Source organism: Geotrypetes seraphini, chromosome 3 (genome assembly GCF_902459505.1).
Source record: "Geotrypetes seraphini chromosome 3, aGeoSer1.1, whole genome shotgun sequence".
NCBI lineage: Eukaryota > Metazoa > Chordata > Amphibia > Gymnophiona > Dermophiidae > Geotrypetes > Geotrypetes seraphini.
Genome location: NC_047086.1, coordinates 382,113,708 through 382,132,579, shown reverse-complemented (window position 1 = coordinate 382,132,579; position 18,872 = coordinate 382,113,708). Strand labels below are relative to the sequence as shown.

General features: G+C 47.9%; 1 protein-coding gene across 2 annotated transcripts in view; it reads right to left on the bottom strand.

The window, feature by feature from the left end:
• Positions 1 to 18,872, bottom strand: part of LOC117356299 (calmodulin-1-like) — a 112,655-nt gene that overhangs the window by 3,681 nt on the left and 90,102 nt on the right. For both annotated transcript variants that reach the window (XR_004538613.1, XM_033935347.1), the window contains one exon: positions 15,208 to 15,343. Coding sequence is in view for 1 of the 2 variants with exons in the window: in XM_033935347.1 (XP_033791238.1) it covers positions 15,208 to 15,343 (136 nt within the window). In the remaining variant the exon portion in view is untranslated. The remainder of the gene's footprint in view (positions 1 to 15,207; positions 15,344 to 18,872) is intronic.

Below are 18,872 nucleotides of genomic sequence, written 5' to 3'. Positions count from 1 at the left end.
TCATCCAATTGTCAAGTCTACTGTATCCTTTGCACCAGAAAGCACAGTTACTTACCATAACAGGTGTTATCCAGGGACAGCAGGCATATATTCTTACTCTACGGAGCCCCGACGCGGACAGCTTTTCAAGCAAACTTGATTGAAGATTCAAGTTTGCTGTGCTGCACCACACACGTGTGCCTCCTGCTCCACTAGAGGGCGCATCCCCTCCTCGTGGTCTCCAGTTCACATACCCAGCAAAGAAGCCAACCTCGGGGAGGAGGGTGGGTTGTGAGAATATATGCCTGCTGTCCCTGGATAACACCTGTTACGGTAAGTAACTGTGCTTTATCCCAGGACAAGCAGGCATGATATTCTCACATGTGGGTGACCTCCAAGCTAATGAAAACAGGGACAGAGGGAAGTTGGCAATTTAAGAAAACAGATTACGCAAAACCGATTGACCAAAACGGCCATCGCTCCTGGACAGCGTATCCAGACAGTAGTGGGAGGTGAAAGTATGAACCAAAGACCATGTGGCAGCTTTGCAAATTTCCTCAATAGGCGTGGACCTGAGGAAAGCTACCGAAGCTGCCATCGCTCGGACCTTATGTCCCGTTACCCGACCATGCAGCGCGAGACCAGCCTGAGCGTAGAAAAAAGAAATACAAGCAGCCAACCAGTTAGACAAGGTGCGCTTGGAAACTGGGTGTCCCAATAGATTAGGATCAAAGGACAAAAACAATTGAGGAACCGTCCGATGAGACTGAGTGCGTTGAAGATAAAGCTAACGCTCTCTTACAGTCAAGAGTGTGCAGCGCCACCTCTCCAGGATGAGAGTGGGGCTTAGGAAAAAACACAGGCAAAACAATGGACTGATTGAGATGAAAATCAGATACCACCAACTTAGGATGAGTGTGGAGAACCACCTTGTCATGATGAAATACAGTGAAAGGCGGGTTCGACACCAAAGCTTGCAGCTCACTAACTCTCCGAGCAGAAGTGAGGGCAAGCAGGAAGATCACCTTCCAAGTGAGAAATTTAAGATGACACTTATCCAGAGGCTCAAACGGAGGTTTCATCAGTTGAGCTAGAACTACATTAAGATCCCAAACCACCGGGGGAGGTTTGAGAGGAGGATGAACATTCAAGAGACCCCTCATGAAACGAGAAACCAAGGGATGAAGTGAAAGAGACTTTCCATCCAGGTGCTGATGGAAGGCAGCAATCGCACTAAGATGCACTTGAATGGAATTGGTCTTCAGGCCAGAATGAGATAAATGATGCAAATACTCCAGAACCGAAGACACAGGGACTAACACAGGATCCTGGTGATGAGGAACACCAGGACGAAAATCTAGTCCACTTCTGAGAATAGCAGAGTCTAGTCGAGACTTTACGAGAAGCCTCCAACACCTCCCGGACTGACTGAGACAAAGGAAAAGAAGTCAGGGGGAAAGGAACAAAGCAGTCAGATGTAGAGACTGAAGATTGGGATGCAAAAGCGAACCCCGACTCTGAGATAGCAGAGAGGGAAAGATAGGCAGAAGCAGAGGTTCCCTGACACTGAGTTGAAGAAGCAGGGAGAACCACGGCTGGCGAGGCCAACGAGGAGCGATCAGGACCATGGTGGCCCGTACCGACTTGAGATGTACAAGCGTCCGCAAAATCAGAGGAAAAGGCGGAAACGCATAGAGGAACTGCCCCTCCCAATCGAGGAGAAAGGTGTTGGCCTCTAGACGGTCTGGGGCGTGCATCCGAGAGCAAAAGAGGGGCAGCTTGTTATTGAGGGGGGAGGCAAACAGATCTACCCGAGGAGTCCCCCACCGGTCGAACACCTGTCGTAAGACCCAAAAAAGCAGAGACCACTCGTGCGGCTGGAGACAGTTCTGCACTCCCTGAACGTAAACTGCGCGAAGGAAGATGTTTTGGGAAATCGCCCACTCCCAAAGACGAAGGGCTTCCTGACAGAGACCAGGATCCCGTCCCCCCTTGTTTGTTGACATAATACATCGCCACCTGATTGTCCATGCGTACCAGAACCACCTGGTCGTGAAGCAGGTGCCGGAAAGCCACAGCTGTCAGATAAATGGCCCGAAGTTCTAAGACATTGATGTGGCAACGACGGTCCTCCGGCGACCACATCCCCTGAGTTCGTAGGCCGTCCAGATGGGCCCCCCAAGCATACCCCGAGGAGTCCGTGGTGAGGACCTTGTGGTGCGAAGGGGCGAGAAATAGCAAACCCTTGGAAAGATTGGAAGAAGGAGTCACCATCACGAGACGGGTGATCGCGTCCCGATCCTGGCACCACTGAGAAGCCAATGTCCATTGCGGAATCCACAGATGCAGACGGGCAAACGGTGTGACATGGACGGTCGAGGCCATATGGCCCAGAAGAGTCATCATGTGGCGCGCCGAGACCGAAGTCTGGAGCGAAATCCGGCGACTCAGATTTACCAATGCCGCCAAACGCGGAGGAGGAAGAAAGGAATGAAGGCGAACCGTGTCCAGCACAGCCCCGATGAACTGTAAGGACTGAGAGGGGCACAGCTGGGACTTTGGAAAGTTTACTTCGATCCCCAGACTCTGAAGATAAATAATAGTCTGTCGGGTCGCTGATATAACCCCCTCTCTGGACGGAGCCTTGATCAGTCAGTCGTCCAGGTAGGGGAATACCTGAAGACCCTGGGAACGCAAGGCCGCTGCGACCACCATGAGACACTTCGTGAAAACCCGAGGGGACGAGGCCAGACCAAAAGGGAGGACCCGATATTGCAGATGGAGGTCTCCCACCTGAAAACGCAGGAACCTGTGATAAGCGGGATGCACCGGAACATGCGTGTAGGCCTCCTTCAGATCGAGGGAGCAGAGCCAATTGCCCTCGTCGAGCAAAGGGTAAAGAATCGGAAGATAAAGCATCCGAAACTTTTCCCGCACAAGAAACTTGTTGAGGCGTCTCAAGTCCAGAATCGGGCGCAGGTCCCCCGTCTTTTTTGGTACCAAGAAGTAACGGGAGTAAAATCCCTACCCCCGTTGACTAGGAGGGACCACCTCCACCGCCCGCAGGCGAAGAAGGTCTCGAGCCTTTGAGAGAAGGAGGGGCAACTGCGTCCGATTGGGAGGATATGCACTTGGAGGGCTGTCGGGAGGAATCTCCCGAAAGTTGAGAGAGTACCCAGATGAGATCACGCCAAGGACCCATGCATCCGACGTGATTGCCTCCCAACGAGGGTAAAAGGCCCTGAGACGGCCCCCGATGGGAAGAAGGCCTGACGGTGGAGCGGAGGGGGCCAGCCCCCATCCGCGCATCCCGTCAAAAGGACGGGGATGGCTTGGCAGCCGCAGGCGGCTAGGATTTTGGTAAAGCCCTAGGGTGAGCCTGCTGACGCCGAGGCGGAGGCCTAGAAAAGGCCGGGGTGGACTTTTGCGGGTAACGACGTGGAAGTCCCCGGAAAGGTCAAGAAGCGGGCGGCTTAGGCTTCGGACGAACAAGAGAACATAAGAAATGGCTTTGCCGGATCAGACTCTAGGTCCATCCAGTCCGGTGACCCGCACCCGCGGAGGCCAAGCCAGGTGTTCCCTGCTGAGAAACCTTGTTTACTCGTATCCCCCAATGTGATTTGCAAGAAGGTGTGCATCCAACTTGCTCTTGAATCCCAGAATGCTGGTCTCCATCACGACCTCCTCAGGGAGAGCGTTCCAAGCGTCCACCACTCGTTGTGCAAAACAGAACTTCCTAATATTTGTCCTGGGTCTGGTGCCCCTCAGTTTCAGTCCATGACCTCTTGTCCGAGTCACATTTGACAATGTGAATAACGATGTTTCTTGCTCTATTTTGTCAAATCCTTTTAGTATTTTAAAAGTCTCTATCAAGCAAACGATCGCTCATGTTCCGACAGGCGCTTCATAGCTGCCTCAATAGTGTCGTCAAATAGTTCTTTAACGACACAAGGGAGGTTAGCCAACCTATCTTGGAGGTTAGGGTCCATGTCGACCAGGCGCAACCAAGCCAGCCGACGCATAGCTACAGCAAAGGCAGCGACCCTGGAGGAAAGTTCGAAGCCATCATAAGCTGCATGGAACAGGTGGAGGCAGAGGTTCGAAAAATCCTCCAGGAGGAGGCCAAACGCCCCTTGGCGAGAGGCCGGCAAATTTGCCTCAAAGGCTCCCAACAGCCCAATAAGGTGCTCGAGATATGATGAAAAAGTGAACGTGTAGTTCAGCACTCTAGAGGCCATCATAGAGTTTTGATATAGCTGACGTCCAAACTTGTCCAGGGTCCTGCCCTCACGACCCAGAGGGACCGCCGCCGAAACCTGAGAGGGGTGAGCCTTTTTTAAGGAAGACTCCACCAGCAACGACTGGTGGGACAACTGCGGCTGCTCAAACCCCGGGCAGGGCACTGTACGGTATTTGGACTCCATTTTAGATGGGACAGCTGTCACCATGTAAGGAGTCTCGAGGTTCCTAATAAAGGTCTGCCGGAGCACAGGGTTTAACGGCAGCCGGAGGGACTCCCGGGGCGGAGAGGGCATATCCAGCTCCACCAGGTACTCCTTGGAATACCTCGAGTCCGATTGTAGGTCCAAGTCAAGGGCACGTCCCATGTCCTGGACAAACCTCATAAAAGAAGGGCGGGACGTTCCCGTAGCCCCCTGCAGGGACGGGGAACGAGACCTCCGTGTCACCGAAAAGGAAGGAGAAGCCTCCCTCGAGTAGCGAGGTTCCTGTTCAGACCCTCGTTCGACACCGGGTAGACGCTCGGAAAGTGTTCCGGGGTCGAGGACCTGCGTCGCCTCGAGGAGCCCCTCGGGGACGCCGCCGGGGTAAGGGGCACCGACCGATGCCGGGTCGGAGACCTCTCCCCAAACTCCCTCGGCGAAAGCCTGGAGCCTCGGACCGAGGGGGAGTCAACAAGAGCCTAGGGTTAGCGAGGGACAGCTCAGTAATCTGTAGCGGTCCTCCGGAACGAGACTTGGGGAGCGGCCTCTTAACGGAGGCGAACTCCGGGCCTTTTTGGACAGTCGGCGGCCCGAGGGGCTTCGATCGACGTTTCGCCCCACGGAGCTCCGCGGGGGGCGAGCGCCTCGGCGAAGAATCGGAGGAGGAAGAGAGGCGGCGAGAACGACGTGCCTTGCCCTGAGGGGCCTCGACACGGGGCTCAGGCTGGTCCGGCGCACGCGAGGTCGGGGCCGGTTGAAGGTTAGCCAAGGCAACGGACAGCTCCGACGAGATCATCGCCCAGAGCATGTCCTGAAAACCCGGTACGGACAGCATTAATGGCATGTCAGACGCCGCGGTGCACTCCGAGGGTGACCTCAACTTTGAGTATTCCCGGGTGGTAGAGGCACGACCAGAGGACTTAGAGGACTTCGCTGGGACCGCGGGCAAGGAACTCCCCCCATGCCAGGTCGGCGTCCCCGAGGCTGGCTTCTTCGGTGGAACGGAACTGAGGAAGGAAGAGGGGACTTACCCGGAGCCGAAGACTTCTGCGAAGCAGAGGCCTTAGGAGTAGAGTCCCGAGGCGGGGCCGAGGCACCCGAGGCCGAAGCCGACCTTGAGGTCGAGGGTTGGTCGGCGGCAAAGAGGTCCGCCATGCGGGCTCGTCTTCGACAGAGCGCCCGGTGTTGAAAAGTCACGCACCGGGGGCAAGTCTCGGTCGGATGGTCGGCCCCCAGGCAAAGAATGCACCAGCGATGCGGGTCTGTGATGGATAGTAGACGCTCGCACCTGGTGCACTTTTTAAAGCCGGTTACAGGCCAGGACATAGAAATACAGGCCGCTGCGGCCCACAAGGCCACCACAACCCGGGAGCCCCCGGGTTGAGCAAAACGAACCACAGCTTCGCGATTCGGAGCAGGAAGAGAGAACAAGAAACACGCGCACAGCGACTTCAAATAAAGAAAAATAAGAAATCGCGATGCTAGAAGGCACTTGGGGCAGAGCCTAAAAAATACAGGACTTCTTGGCTCCGCGAAAAAAAACGAACTGGAGACCACGAGGAGGGGATGCGCCCTCTAGTGGAGCAGGAGGCACACATGCGTGGTGCAGCACAGCAAACTTGAATCTTCAATCAAGTTTGCTTGAAAAGCTGTCCGCGTCGGGGCTCTGTAGATGACGTCACCCACATGTGAGCATATAATGCCTGCTTGTCCTGGGATAATACACTTTTCAGGCTTTTTTTTGCAGTTTAACATTATTGGAGCTGGCAGTAAGTATAAAGTGTTTGATGGAAAGTTGTATCTTACTATGTATGTTTTTATTGCGATTTATTTAGGAGTTAGGCGGATAAAGTACTTTGTCAGGGGTGCCCAAAAGGTCTATCGCGATTGACTAGTAGATCGTAAAGGCTGGCCCGGAACTTCCTCAGAATTGAGATTGGGGGAGGCTGCTGGCCTGATGCCGTGCTGGGAAACAGGGAGAACTCGGCGGCGGCTTGGAGGCCTGTTTCCAGACGACAGCACTGGCAGTTGCTTGGGGAGACAAAGACATGGAGACAAAGAAAAAGAAAGGGGAAGGGGCAGGGAGAGAGGAAGAAAAAGTTGGGGGAGGGAATGGAGTGTGTCCGTGGCAGGGAGAGAGAGGAAGGAAAAGTTGGATTCATGGAAGGACAGATGTTGGTTGGGAAATGGAATGAGATCTGGAGGAGACGAAGCATGCAGAAGGCAGAAAGTGCAACCAAAGACTCATGAACAAATCTTCAAAGGTGACCAAGCAAAAAAATAAACATCCATGGAAGTAAGCCTTGAGGACGTACACAGGCAGATAGAAAAATTTAAACTGACAAAATCGCAGGGCCCGAATAGAATCCACTCTAGAGTATTGAAAGAACTTAAGGAGGAAACAGCGAAACTACTACAGCAGGTTTGTAATCTATCCCTGAAAACAGGCGTGATCGCAGAGGACTGGAAGATAGCCAATGTTATGCCCATATTTAAAAAGGGATCGAGAGGTGTTCTCCCTAGGGCCTTTTAGCCGGGCGCTCCGCCCAGTTAATTTAGATAACCACCCGGCTATCATCTATCGTGAATCCTGGCGCTGCCGCTGCTGCTCAACATTTAAAAAAACAAAAAACCCAACAAACAAAACAAAACACCACCTCTCACCGGCTTAGATATTTCCCGCCTTAGCCCATAGCGAACTCATGCTTCGGGGCTCTAACGTGTGCGTGCCGGCTTCCCTTCTCTTCCCTCCGAAACCGGAAGTTACATCCTGGGGGGAGGGGGAGGGGAGAGAATAGAAGGGAAGCCGGCACGCACATGTTAGAGCCCCGAAGCATGAGTTCGCTATGGGCTAAGGCAGGAATTACATCCACAAGCTCGAGATTCTCTGGGGATACTGAAAGAAAAAAGACTTAACCTATGAAGGCACTCCCATACGTATTTTTCAAGACTGTTCAATAGCACTGCAAAAGAAAAGATAGCAATTCCACCCACTTGTCTTACTAATAGACAAAAATGTTCTGTTCATGCTGATCTATCATTCCATTCTAAAGATTTTCCTCAAGGGTTCCTGGAAATCTTAATACAGTAGAGTCAGCTAAAAGGCCATCAACTACATCAACCAACAGGGCTGAGCAGACATGCTGGTTGGCTCATGGCTTGTTGGAGTAGGCCACTCCTTGTTGTGCGACCATCTTGCATAAGGGACACCCTGTAGACTGGTACACATCCGGACCGCAAAAGGTTTCTTGGTGTTTGTTTTATTAATAGTTTTCTGAATTTAATTTAAGTCAATAGATTACACTTGCTTAGGTATGCTGGGATGTGGGGACCCACGGCATTAGTTATGACCCTGTCTTCTGATAAATGGGATGTAGTAGAGGACCGCTTTAATCAGACTTCAACTGAGCTTTGAGGATTGCGGGGAAAGGGGGAGGAAGTGTTAAAGTAATGCAAGTAGTTTTTGTTTATAGGTTGGGAAGGAGGTGCATATGGGAAATATATGGAGACTTAAGAATGCAACCGATACCTTGTTGGATATTTATCTATTTGGTATGTGTGCTGCTGTGGTTTGGTATGTGTGCTGTGCTGTGGTACAAAAAAGAGTGGCCCTGTAATATCTCAGAACTATGGGACCCTGCTCCTCCTTAGATGTGCAGAGACCCCAGGGGAAGGCTGGGCTCTTAGGGTGATGAGGGAGAGAAATTTACCACATTTAAAGAATACAACTAAAGTGTTGTGAATTGCTAATTGTGTTCTATCTTGGAAAGTGGGAGGCATAACTTCTCCAATTAAGAGATCAAAGATATTGGCTGCTCTAAAGTGGCATAAGGGCGAAATAGCATTTCTGCAAGAAAAACAGAAGATTTGATAGTGCTCATCTTAAATTAAAGCGCAGCTGGGTAGGCCCAAGTCTTATTCTTCATCTACTGGTAGACATGGAGGAGTGGCAGTTTTAGTTAGGAAATATACAGTAAGATCTTGGCAAGACAGAGCTTGAATCTCCAATACATGATGTGCCTAGGAAATGACTGCCAGAAATACTGTCTTAGCAGAGAGATCTTTCAGAATGGACTTACACATAAGAACATAAAAATAGTCTTACTGGGTCAGACCAATGGCCCATCAAGTAAAAAAGAAGAAAAAACCAGGCGATTTTTCAAACCCGCCCCGTAACATTAGCCTGGACTAGCAGCAGCACTGCTCTGTCCTTATTGTAATTTGCCTGACTGCTGCCGTAGCTTTATCGAGTTAATTCCCTTCTACAGCCTTGGGGATTTTGCTAGGCCACCCCCACCTCCGATGATGCAACTTCCTTCTTCCTCAGAGGCAGGACGGCCTAGCAGAGGCACCAAGGCTGCTAGAGGGAATTGACTCGCTAAAACTAGGGCTGTCAGGCAAATTACAATAAGGAGAGAGCAGTGCTGCTGTTAGTCCAGCTGTTAGTCCAGCCTAGTGTTATTGGGCGGGTTTGAAAAAATCACCTGGTGTTTTTTTTTTTTGTTTTTTTTTTTTGGGGGGGGGTCTTCCTTTTTTCACTTTATTTGGCCGGAGTCGAACACAGAACTTCAGACTGTGCCGAGTCAGGCCGGGGAACCCCCAAGCTGGTGAGAGCTTGTTAATCAGGAGGGGGGAGTGGTCCGATGGACCTGGGAGATAAGAAGTAGGGGTGCTGATAGGAGAGGAGGGAGTGGTGCTACTAGATCTGGGAGGCGAGTGGGTAATGTACTGCTTCTAGCCAGAGGGGAGGGAAAGGGAAGGGAGAGGAGCCCTGCTAGTCTGAGAGGAGAGGTGCTGCTGACCTTGGGGGTGGAAAGGAGAGGTGCTGCAGCTAGTCGGTGGGGGAAATAGAATTAGAGAGAAGGGGAGGAGGATGTGCTATTGGAGCTGAGTGGTGGAGGGAGGCGAGAGGGAGAGGTGCTGCTAAATAGGTAACAGAGGAGAGTGCTGCTGGACTTAAAATGGAAGAGGGAAAGCTGCAGCAGGACTGAGGGGAGAGCAGTGGAGGTGGCGAATGGATGGGGAAGAGCAGAGGAGGAGAGTGAGAGAGGATGAGGGAAGAGAAATGCTGCTGCTGCATCCAATTGTGGAGAGAAAGGGAAGGAGGGAGAAGGAAGGCCAGGAAGGGAGAGGATAGGAAAGAGATGCAAAGACCATGGGAGGGAGGGAAAGGAAATGGGGGAGGGGGAAGGAGACAGATGCCAGACCAGGGGAAAGGAAGGAAGGAGGGAGAGAAGATGCCATATAATGGAGGGGGAGAGGGAAGGGAAACTAAGGAGACAAATGCCAGACCAAAGGGATAGGAAGAAGAGGTACCAGAGCACAGAAGGAGGGATAGGAGAGGAGAGCTATGCCAGGGCATGGGGGAAAGGAAGGGAAGGAGATGGATACCAGACCATGGGGTGGAGTGGGAAGGAAGGAAAGGAAAAGAGATGCCAGAGCATATGGGAAGGGGTGGAGACAGAAAAATGGAGAGGGGATGAAGCTGAAATGAATCGTGTACAAAGGAGAGAAAGGGCACAGGATATACAATTTATTGAAGGGACATAAGAGGGAACATGCCGTATGGAAGAGAGAGGGTGGACACTGGATGGAAGGGGCAGAGAGAGGGTGGACACTGGATGGAAGTGAGAGAGGACAAACTTATAGAAAGAAGAGAGCGAAGAGAAGATGATTAAAGCAGAAACTACAAAAGGTAGAAATAATTTTGTTGTTGCTTTATAAATAGGAAATGGAAATAAGGCAATTTCTTTTGGACTAAATCCCTTTCCTCAGGTCAGGACAGGATACCATAACAGCTGTATACTGTACTGAAGAAAGATTTGGCCTTTGAAAGCTAATTGAAAAATGGATTAGTCCAATAAAATAGTATTTTCTTATTTCTCGTTATTTGTTTTATTTCTATTTGTTAATTTTTAAAGTGGGTGATTGTTATGTATCAGTTTTTTCAAATTTACATCTACTGTCTTTATATTTTGCACAGTATTAGGGGACATGTGTCACTGTTTCCGTGGTGTTGCATTAGTTTAACTTTTGTCTACATATTTCTATTTTTAGTTTGTGATTATTCCATATTGGGCGAGAGTGTGTTTGTGTGTATGAAAAAGACATGGTTTTCTATTAGCATCGACTGTGCAGAATCTGGTTTGTTTAGTTTTACAATGCATGTGTTGGTGTTCTAGTGCTCACTGCAGTGTTTAAAATGCTGCTTTTTCCTAGGTGCACCCTTGTGTGGCTAAAAATAATTTTTACATCAAGGAAGGGGTTGTTAAAAAATGATCAGTACTGGCTGTTATATATACTAGGTACAATAAAAAAACAAACACTTTCAATAATGGTTGATGCTGTAATGTCCTATAATATGATAAGGACAGCATAGGCTATTAAATAACTCAAAATGAAGGAAAAAGCCTCAGAAAAGGGCCCTCCCACCTCCACCGAAGTGGTTTGTTAAAGATGGTTAAGCGGTCACCTCACTGGCAAAACACCTTCAATATGATAAAAACCTTATGCTGTGCTTCACTAATGAAAAAGATAGAAGAAAACCATGAGCCACCATGTAGAAGCCATTTCAGATGCGGGAGACTATTTTTGGCGTCCCATTTGAAAGGTATGTCCTTTTCATTTCATCTGCGCTATTGAAATTTTTGTTTAGAACACATAAGAAATTAAGGAAGAGATTTATATGTTTTTCTATTGTGGTTCTAGAAGTCTGATCGGTCGGGATACACCCTGAGGCAGCATATTTGTGAAATGCTGGCCACCGTTGGTGTATCGATCAGCTGAAGATAAGTTGAAAAGTTTTCTTCCATCTTGTTTTTTTATTAGTGAAGCACAGCATAAGGCTTTTATCATATTCAAGGTTTTTTGCCAATGAGGTGACCGCTTAACCACCTTTAACAAACCACTTCGGTGGAGGTGGGAGGGCCCTTTTCTGAGGCTTTTTCCTTCATTTTGAGTTAATAGCCTATGCTGTCCTTATATCATTATAGGACATTACAGCATCAACCATTATTGAAAGTGTTTATTATTTTACACATTGTGTTTTCATGATATCTGGGTCTTTTGTGGATATATACTAGGTATGCCACTGGATTTAATGACCCTATTCTAATCACAAAATTTCTCTGTCCTGCCCCACTTAGCAGGAAAAAAATTCTGGGGAGAACACTACTGGGGAACTACAGACCGGTAAATCTGATATCAGTTCTGGGGAAAATGGCAGAAGCGCTGATAAGATAGCATTGAGGAGCATCTAGAGGCATAAACTTATGAAAACAAGCCAATATGGCTTCTGCAAGGGAAGATCGTGCCTAACGAACTTGTTGCACTTCGAAGGAATTAACAAACAGATGGACAAAGGGGACCCCCATAGACATTGTATACTTAGACTTCCAAAAAGCCTTTGACAAGGTACCCCATGAACGCCTACTTTGGAAACTAAAGAACCATGGGGTAGAAGACGACTTACACAGATGGATCAGGAATTGGTTGGCGGGCAGGAAGCAGAGGGTAGGAGTGAAGGGCCACTACTCAGACTGGAGGAAGGTCATGAGTGGTGTTCCGCAGGGGGTTGGTGCTTGGACCGCTGCTATTCAATGTATTTATAAATGATCTAGAAACGGGGACGAAGAGCGAAGTAATAAAATTTGCAGATGACAACCAAGCTATTTAATGGGGCTAGGACTAAAGAGGACTGTGAAGATTTACAAAGGCACCTGAACGACGAGATGGCAGATGAAGTTTAATGTAGAGAAATGTAAAGTCTTACACGTAGGAAACAGAAACCTGAGGTACAGCTACACAATGGGAGGGCTGTTATTGAGTGAGAGTTCCCAAGAAAGGGACTTGGGGGTAATAGTAGACATGACAATAAAGCCGTCGGCACAATGCAAATGGCTGCTAAGAAAGTGAATAGAATGCTAGGAATAATCAATAAAGGTATTACAAGCAGAACGAAAGAAGTTATCCTACCATTGCATCAGGCGATGGTGCGCCCGCATCTGGAGTACTGCGTCCAATATTGGTCGCCGTACCTAAAGAAGGATATGGCGATACTCGAGAGGGTTCATAAGAGAGCGACACATTTGATAAAAGGTATGTTAAACATTTCATATGCTGAAAGATTAGATAGGGGCTTTTTCTGCTGGAGAAGCGGAGACTTAGGAGATATGAAAGAGACTTACAAGATCACGAAGGGCATAGAGAAAGTGGAGAGAGACAGATTCTTCAAACTTTCAACAACTACAAGAACGAGAGGGCATTCGGAAAAATTAAAAGGGGACAGATTCAGAACCAATGCTAGAAGTTCTTCTTCACCCAACGGGTGGTGGACACCTGGAACGCGCTTCCAGAGGGAGTGATAGGACAGGGTACGGTATTGGAGTTCAAGAAGGGATTGAACAATTTTCTGAAGGAAAAAGGGGATAGAAGGGTATAGATACAGGGCTACTATACAGGTCTTGGACCTGATGGGCTGCCGCGTGAGCGGACCGCTGGGCATGATGGACCTCAGGTCTGACTCAGAGGCACGGTTTATGTTCTTATGAAATCAAACAAAAGGTAAGAAAAAAATTTTATCTTTAATTTAGTGATCAAAATGTGTCCGTTTTGAGAATTTATATCTGCTGTCTATATTTTGCACTATGGCCCCTTTTTACTAAACCGCAGTAGCGGATTTTAGCGCAGGGCGCCTGAGTGTCAAGAGCAGCGTGGGCATTCAGCGCAGCTCCCTGCGCTAAAAACTGCTATTGTGGTTTAGTAAACAAGGACGAGGTATATTTTGTCTATTTTTGTATAGTCATCTGGCCTTAACCTCTTTGAAACCCCCCCCCCCAAATATAAATGATAATTAACATGTTCTCTGCGAACAGTGTGTTGTGCTTTTTTAAATTTTATTGTTGGTATAGCTCGCAAGCCAAAAAAGTGTGGGCACCCCTGTACTTTGTCTATATACAACTGCTTCCAGCAGGCTAATAGGCAGGATGAGCATGCAAGAATAAAGGTTCATCTAGTGTGCCCCAGTATCCTGCACCCATATATTAGGGTACAAGGAAAGGGGGAGGGTGTTCAACAGAAAAAACCCAAACAAACACAAAACAAGCCCCCACAATAAATTCTCAAATCCAGTTAAAAAAAAAAAAAGAGGGCAGGTGTAAGGTACTCACAGTAATGTGTTGGATTACTGTTTAGCAATAGAGAGGTCTCCCCCGAGGAAGATAGTTGGGATTGAAATGCTGAAGTGTGAGCAAGGGTAAACTTTGGGTGCGATTCAAACTATCAGCACTGAGATTGGTGTCAACATTTTTGATTAGTGTCAATATAGACGACACTTTTTTTTACACATTGTGATTTGTTGTTCATTGTATCAATTTGTTGCCATTGTCCGTATACCCATTGTGATAGAGGTACAGTGGTACCTTGGTTTACGAGTGCACCGGTTTGCGAGTGTTTTGCAAGACGAGCAAAACATTTGCAAAATCAGTGCCTCAGAAACCGAGCATGGCTCGATTTACGAGCACCCCCCCCCCCGCCTCGAACCGGCACCCCCCCCCCCCCCGACACAATTGGGCACCCCCCTGCCGCTTCTTACCCTCATCTGGGCACTCTTGAAAATCAGCCTCCTGTCTGCTGGGCCTTGAGCATACTCAGATGCTCAAGGTCCAGCAGACAGGAAGCTGATTTTCAAGAGTGCCCAGATGAGGGTAAGAAGCGGCGGGGGGGTGCCCAATTGTGTTGGGGGGTTTGTCAGATCGTGTTGGGGGGGCGGATCATGGCGGGGGGGGGGGGTGCCGGATCGCAGGGGGGGGGCCTTCGAGGGGAGCAATGCCGGTTTTCGGGGGGGGGGGGGGGGAACGCATCAAAGCGAGTTTCCATTATTTCCTATGGGGAAACTCGCTTTGATAAACGAGCATTTTGGATTACGAGCATGCTCCTGGAACGGATTATACTCGTAATCCAAGGTACCACTGTATTAGGTACTAAGGAACTCTCACTGAGGTTTAAACTAAGGGTGGAGTATACATGATTAGAGCTGAGATCCCAGGATGGGGGGATCTGAAATAACGTATGTTATAAGAGATCCTATGATCCGAGTATCATGCACTATGATATACCCATGTTCCTTTTTAGTCGTTGATTGCTTTTGAATTTAAGTTTTTGGACTGGAATAAAAATTTGTATAATATTTTGAAAAATTCTAAATTAGACATCTTAATTGATGTGTGAGTTTAGCTAAATACAGTCAAACCTCAATTTGCGAATAACGCGGTTTGCGAGTGTTTTGCAAGATGAACAAAACATTTTCGCAAATTGTGACTCGCAAACTGAACGTTAACTCGATTTGAGTCCCCCCGCCCACAAACCGGCATCAGGGGGAGGGGAGGAGGTGGAACCAATTAAGCAAGTTTCCCTTACTTCCTATGGAGAAACTCGCTTTGATATACAAGTAATTTGATTTATGAGCATGCTTCTGGAACGAATTATGCTCGTAAACCAAGGTTCCACTGTACTTGCTATGGTGAATTTTTCCTTTTCTTTTTTTCTTCTTATAGTAGGGCGGCAAAAAATGCTTATTGCTAGCTTTCACCACAGACTGCATTTGGGCAAACAAGTTAGTTTGTAAATAAGTTCTCATGATATTTTAGTTTTCTATGGGTGGAAACGAAAGAAATTAGCAGCGATAAAGCCTAGTCTTGTGATTTAAGTACGGCCTTCTACTAAAGAAAAATCCAACCCAAATATAGTTAGTCAAATGATTTAGCTAAATCTAGAGTGAAAAAATTACCTTCATAATTTACTTGACCATCACCATCTATATCTGCTTCCCTGATCATCTCATCAACTTCTTCATCTGTTAATTTTTCCCCAAGGTTTGTCATCACATGACGAAGTTCTGCTGAACTAATAAAGCCATTACCATCCTAGAGTGAAATTTACAGAATTTAAATTTAAATGAGCAGTTTAAGACAAGTTTTTAGGTACAATGTAGTTATCTAAATAGAATGCCATACACGGCATTTGTGGTTCACTCTAGCATTTTGTAATGTGTCATCAATATAAGCCACAATTTAAACATCTGTAGTTATGTTCTAACAAAACAAGCAAACTGAAAACAGTAGCAATAGAAAAAAGCGTCTTTAATAATAACTTTTATATACTGCAATACCACAAACAGTTCAGAATGGTTTATAGAGGAAGAGACTGTATACAGACAGCAATATTACAGAAACCTTTCGAGATTACATTAACATGTTAAGCTTAATCAAATTTGTCTGGAAGTGTTTTGGAAATACATTAAGGTAAAAGTGAAGCTAGAAAAATTTATCATAAAGTTTACCTAATGACTGTCTTATTGACTAGCAGATAGAAAAAATTACTTATGACTTCCCCTTGAAGGACATCATGCAGCCAAAGAATGTTCACCATTTTGAATAGCTAGGGTGCTCATGATTTTACTGAACACAAATGGACAATAAAAGTGTCAAACTAGACATGTCTGCACAAATATGGCAGTCAAATGCCAGATCTTTCAGTCAGGTGGTATGTAAGAAACCATGAAAAACTAGTGAAATAATAATAATAATTTCCAGCACTGTGGTTTTCTGGACTGGTTTAGTAGGAGCAAAGGAAAGAATCGGGTAAGAATTTCCTCTTACTGTTTTTATACTAGACTGGTCCAGAGCCACTGGGATGTAGCAAAACAATGTCTAAAAATGGTAAGATTAGGAGAAAAACTACTATAAGTAGAAAGACGAGAAAAAATGGGATACTAGAATACCATAGTTCCAGAGAACTTTATTCTGACATCAGAAAGTACACAAATCCAATCTCAGGAACTGTGGGAAGGTAAAGCATAGTTACTTACCGTAACAGGGGTTATCCAGGGACAGCAGGCAGATATTCTCAACATGTGGGTGACGTCACCGAAGGAGCCCTCTAGCGGATATTTTCGCAAGCAAACTTGCTTTAATACCTTCAAGCTTGTGATCGGCCCGCGCATGTGCCCCTCCCGACCGACCTAGGGCACGCATCTCCTCAGTTCAGATAGCTAGCAAAGAAGCCAACCACGGGGAGGTGGGTGGGTTGTGAGAATATCTGCTTTATTCCAGGACAAGCAGGCAGCATATTCAACATGTGGAAGACCTCCAAGCTAACCAGAAAGGGACAGAGGGAGAGTTGGCAATTTAGGAGAACAGATTTTGCAAAACGGACTGGCAATCACGCCTGGAGAAAGTATCCAGACAGTAGTGCGAGGTAAACGTATGAACCGAGGACCAAGTGGCAGCTTTACAGATTTCCTCAAGTGGAGTAGAGCGGAGGAAAGCAACAGATGCCACCATCACTCTGACCTTGTGGCCTGTGATTCGACCCGGCAGGGAGAGACCAGTCTGAGCATAACAGAAAGAGATACAAACGGCCAACCAGTTAGAAATGGTCCGCTTAGAAACAGAGCGATCCAAGTGATTAGGATCGAAAGAGAGGAACAGCTGGGGAGCATAATGATGAGGAGCGGTGCGCTTCAAGTAGAAGGCCAGCACACGCTTACAGTCAAGAGAATGCAGAGCCACTTCTCCAGGGTGAGAATGGGGCTTTGGAAAAAACACAGGAAGAACAATGGATTGGTTGATGTGAAATTCAGAAACAACCTTAGGCAAGAACTTAGGATGGGTACGGAGAACTACTTTATCATGATGGAAGACAGTGAAAGGTGGGTCCGCTACCAAGGCTTGAAGCTCACTGACCCCGATGGGCAGAAGTGAGAGCAATAAGAAACACAACCTTCAAAGTAAGAAACTTCAAGTGAGCCCGCACTAGCGGCTCAAACGGGGGTTTCATCAAGCGAGTAAGGACCACGTTAAGGTCCCAAACAGGAGGAAGTTTAAGGGGGGCGGATGAACGTGGAAAAGGCCTTTCATGAAGCGGGAAACCACAGGATGAACAGAGATAGGCTTCCCGTCAATCGGCTGATGAAAAGCAGCAATGGCACTAAGGTGGACTCGAACCGAAGAGGACTCAAGTCCAGCGCCAGACAAGTATAACAGATAGTCCAGGACAGCAGATAAGGAGGCGGACAGCGTCGAGTGGCACACCAGGAAGAAAAGCAGGTCCACTTCTGATGGTAACATTGGCGAGTGGACTCCTTCAGAGACGCTTCCAGGACGTCCAGCACAGGCTGTGAGAACTGGAATGAGGGCATTAAGTCTCAAGGAACCAAACCGTCAAGTGCAGAGACTGAAGGTTGGGATGAAGTAGAAAACCTGAACTCTGCATAAGCAGAGAAAGGAAAACAGGCAGAAGAGGCTCCCTGGAACTGAGTTGCAACAGAAGAGAGAACCACGGTTGTCGGTGCCACCGAGGAGCTATCAGAATCATGGTGGCACCCGTGGACTTGAGTCTTCAGAATCAGAGGGAATGGAGGCAACGCATACAGAAACAGGTTCATCCAGTCCAGCAGAAAAGCATCCGCCTCGAGCTTAAGAGGGGTTTAAACCCTGGAGCAGAAGCGGGTGATTGAGGGGGGGACGCGAACAGATCGACGTCCAGAGTCCCCCAACGAGCAAACACCTGACGCAGGATCAAGGAAGGATAGACCACTCGCGAGGCTGCAGAAGACGACTCAACTGGTCCAGACAATTGTGCTGGCCCTGAATGTAGACCACTCGAAGGAATATGTTGCGGCAGATGGCCCAATCCCAGAGCCGCATCGCCTCCTGGCACAGGGACCCCGTGCCCCCTTGCTTGTTGATATAATACATGGCGACCTGGTTGTCCGTGCGGATCAGCACCACTTGGTTGCGAAGCAGGTGACAAAAAGCTTTCAGGAAGAGGAAAATTGCTTGAAGCTCCAGCAGATTGATGTGACAAAGGCGGTCGGTATTGGACCAAAGACCCTGAGTGCGAAAAACGTCCAGATGAGCCTAAGCATAGGCCGAGTCCATCGTCAGGATCTTCTGTGGAGGAGGAGCATGAAACAGAAAACCTCTGGAAAGATTGGAAGACAGCATCCACCAACGGAGAGACTGCTTCAACAAAGGAGTCTGACATCAGAGAAAGGGCGGGACCGCCGGAAGAGGAAGCAGCGCAGACGCAGGCCTCAGAGAAAGGGCGGGACCGCCAGCAGAGGAAGCAGCAGGACAACGGTAAGCAGCTTCTCCATGATGGGGGGGAGGCTGTGGGGGTGCGAGCGGTCCTGCGGGGTGAATCGGATGTCGGGAGGGGGGGGGGGAACTATGTAAAAAAAATTTGTACAACGCGCTCACGAATATAATGCGTATGGTTATACTCTTGTTTGTAAAATCGTGTATAACGCGCGCATTATATGCGTGAAAATATGGTAATACTTCTTAACCCCGTAACCATGAGTTCTACGCGGTTTACAAAAGATTAAACTAAAAACAATTTAAGGATGACCAAAAAACTTTGATCAAGTATTTGAGAGAAGTTTTCAGT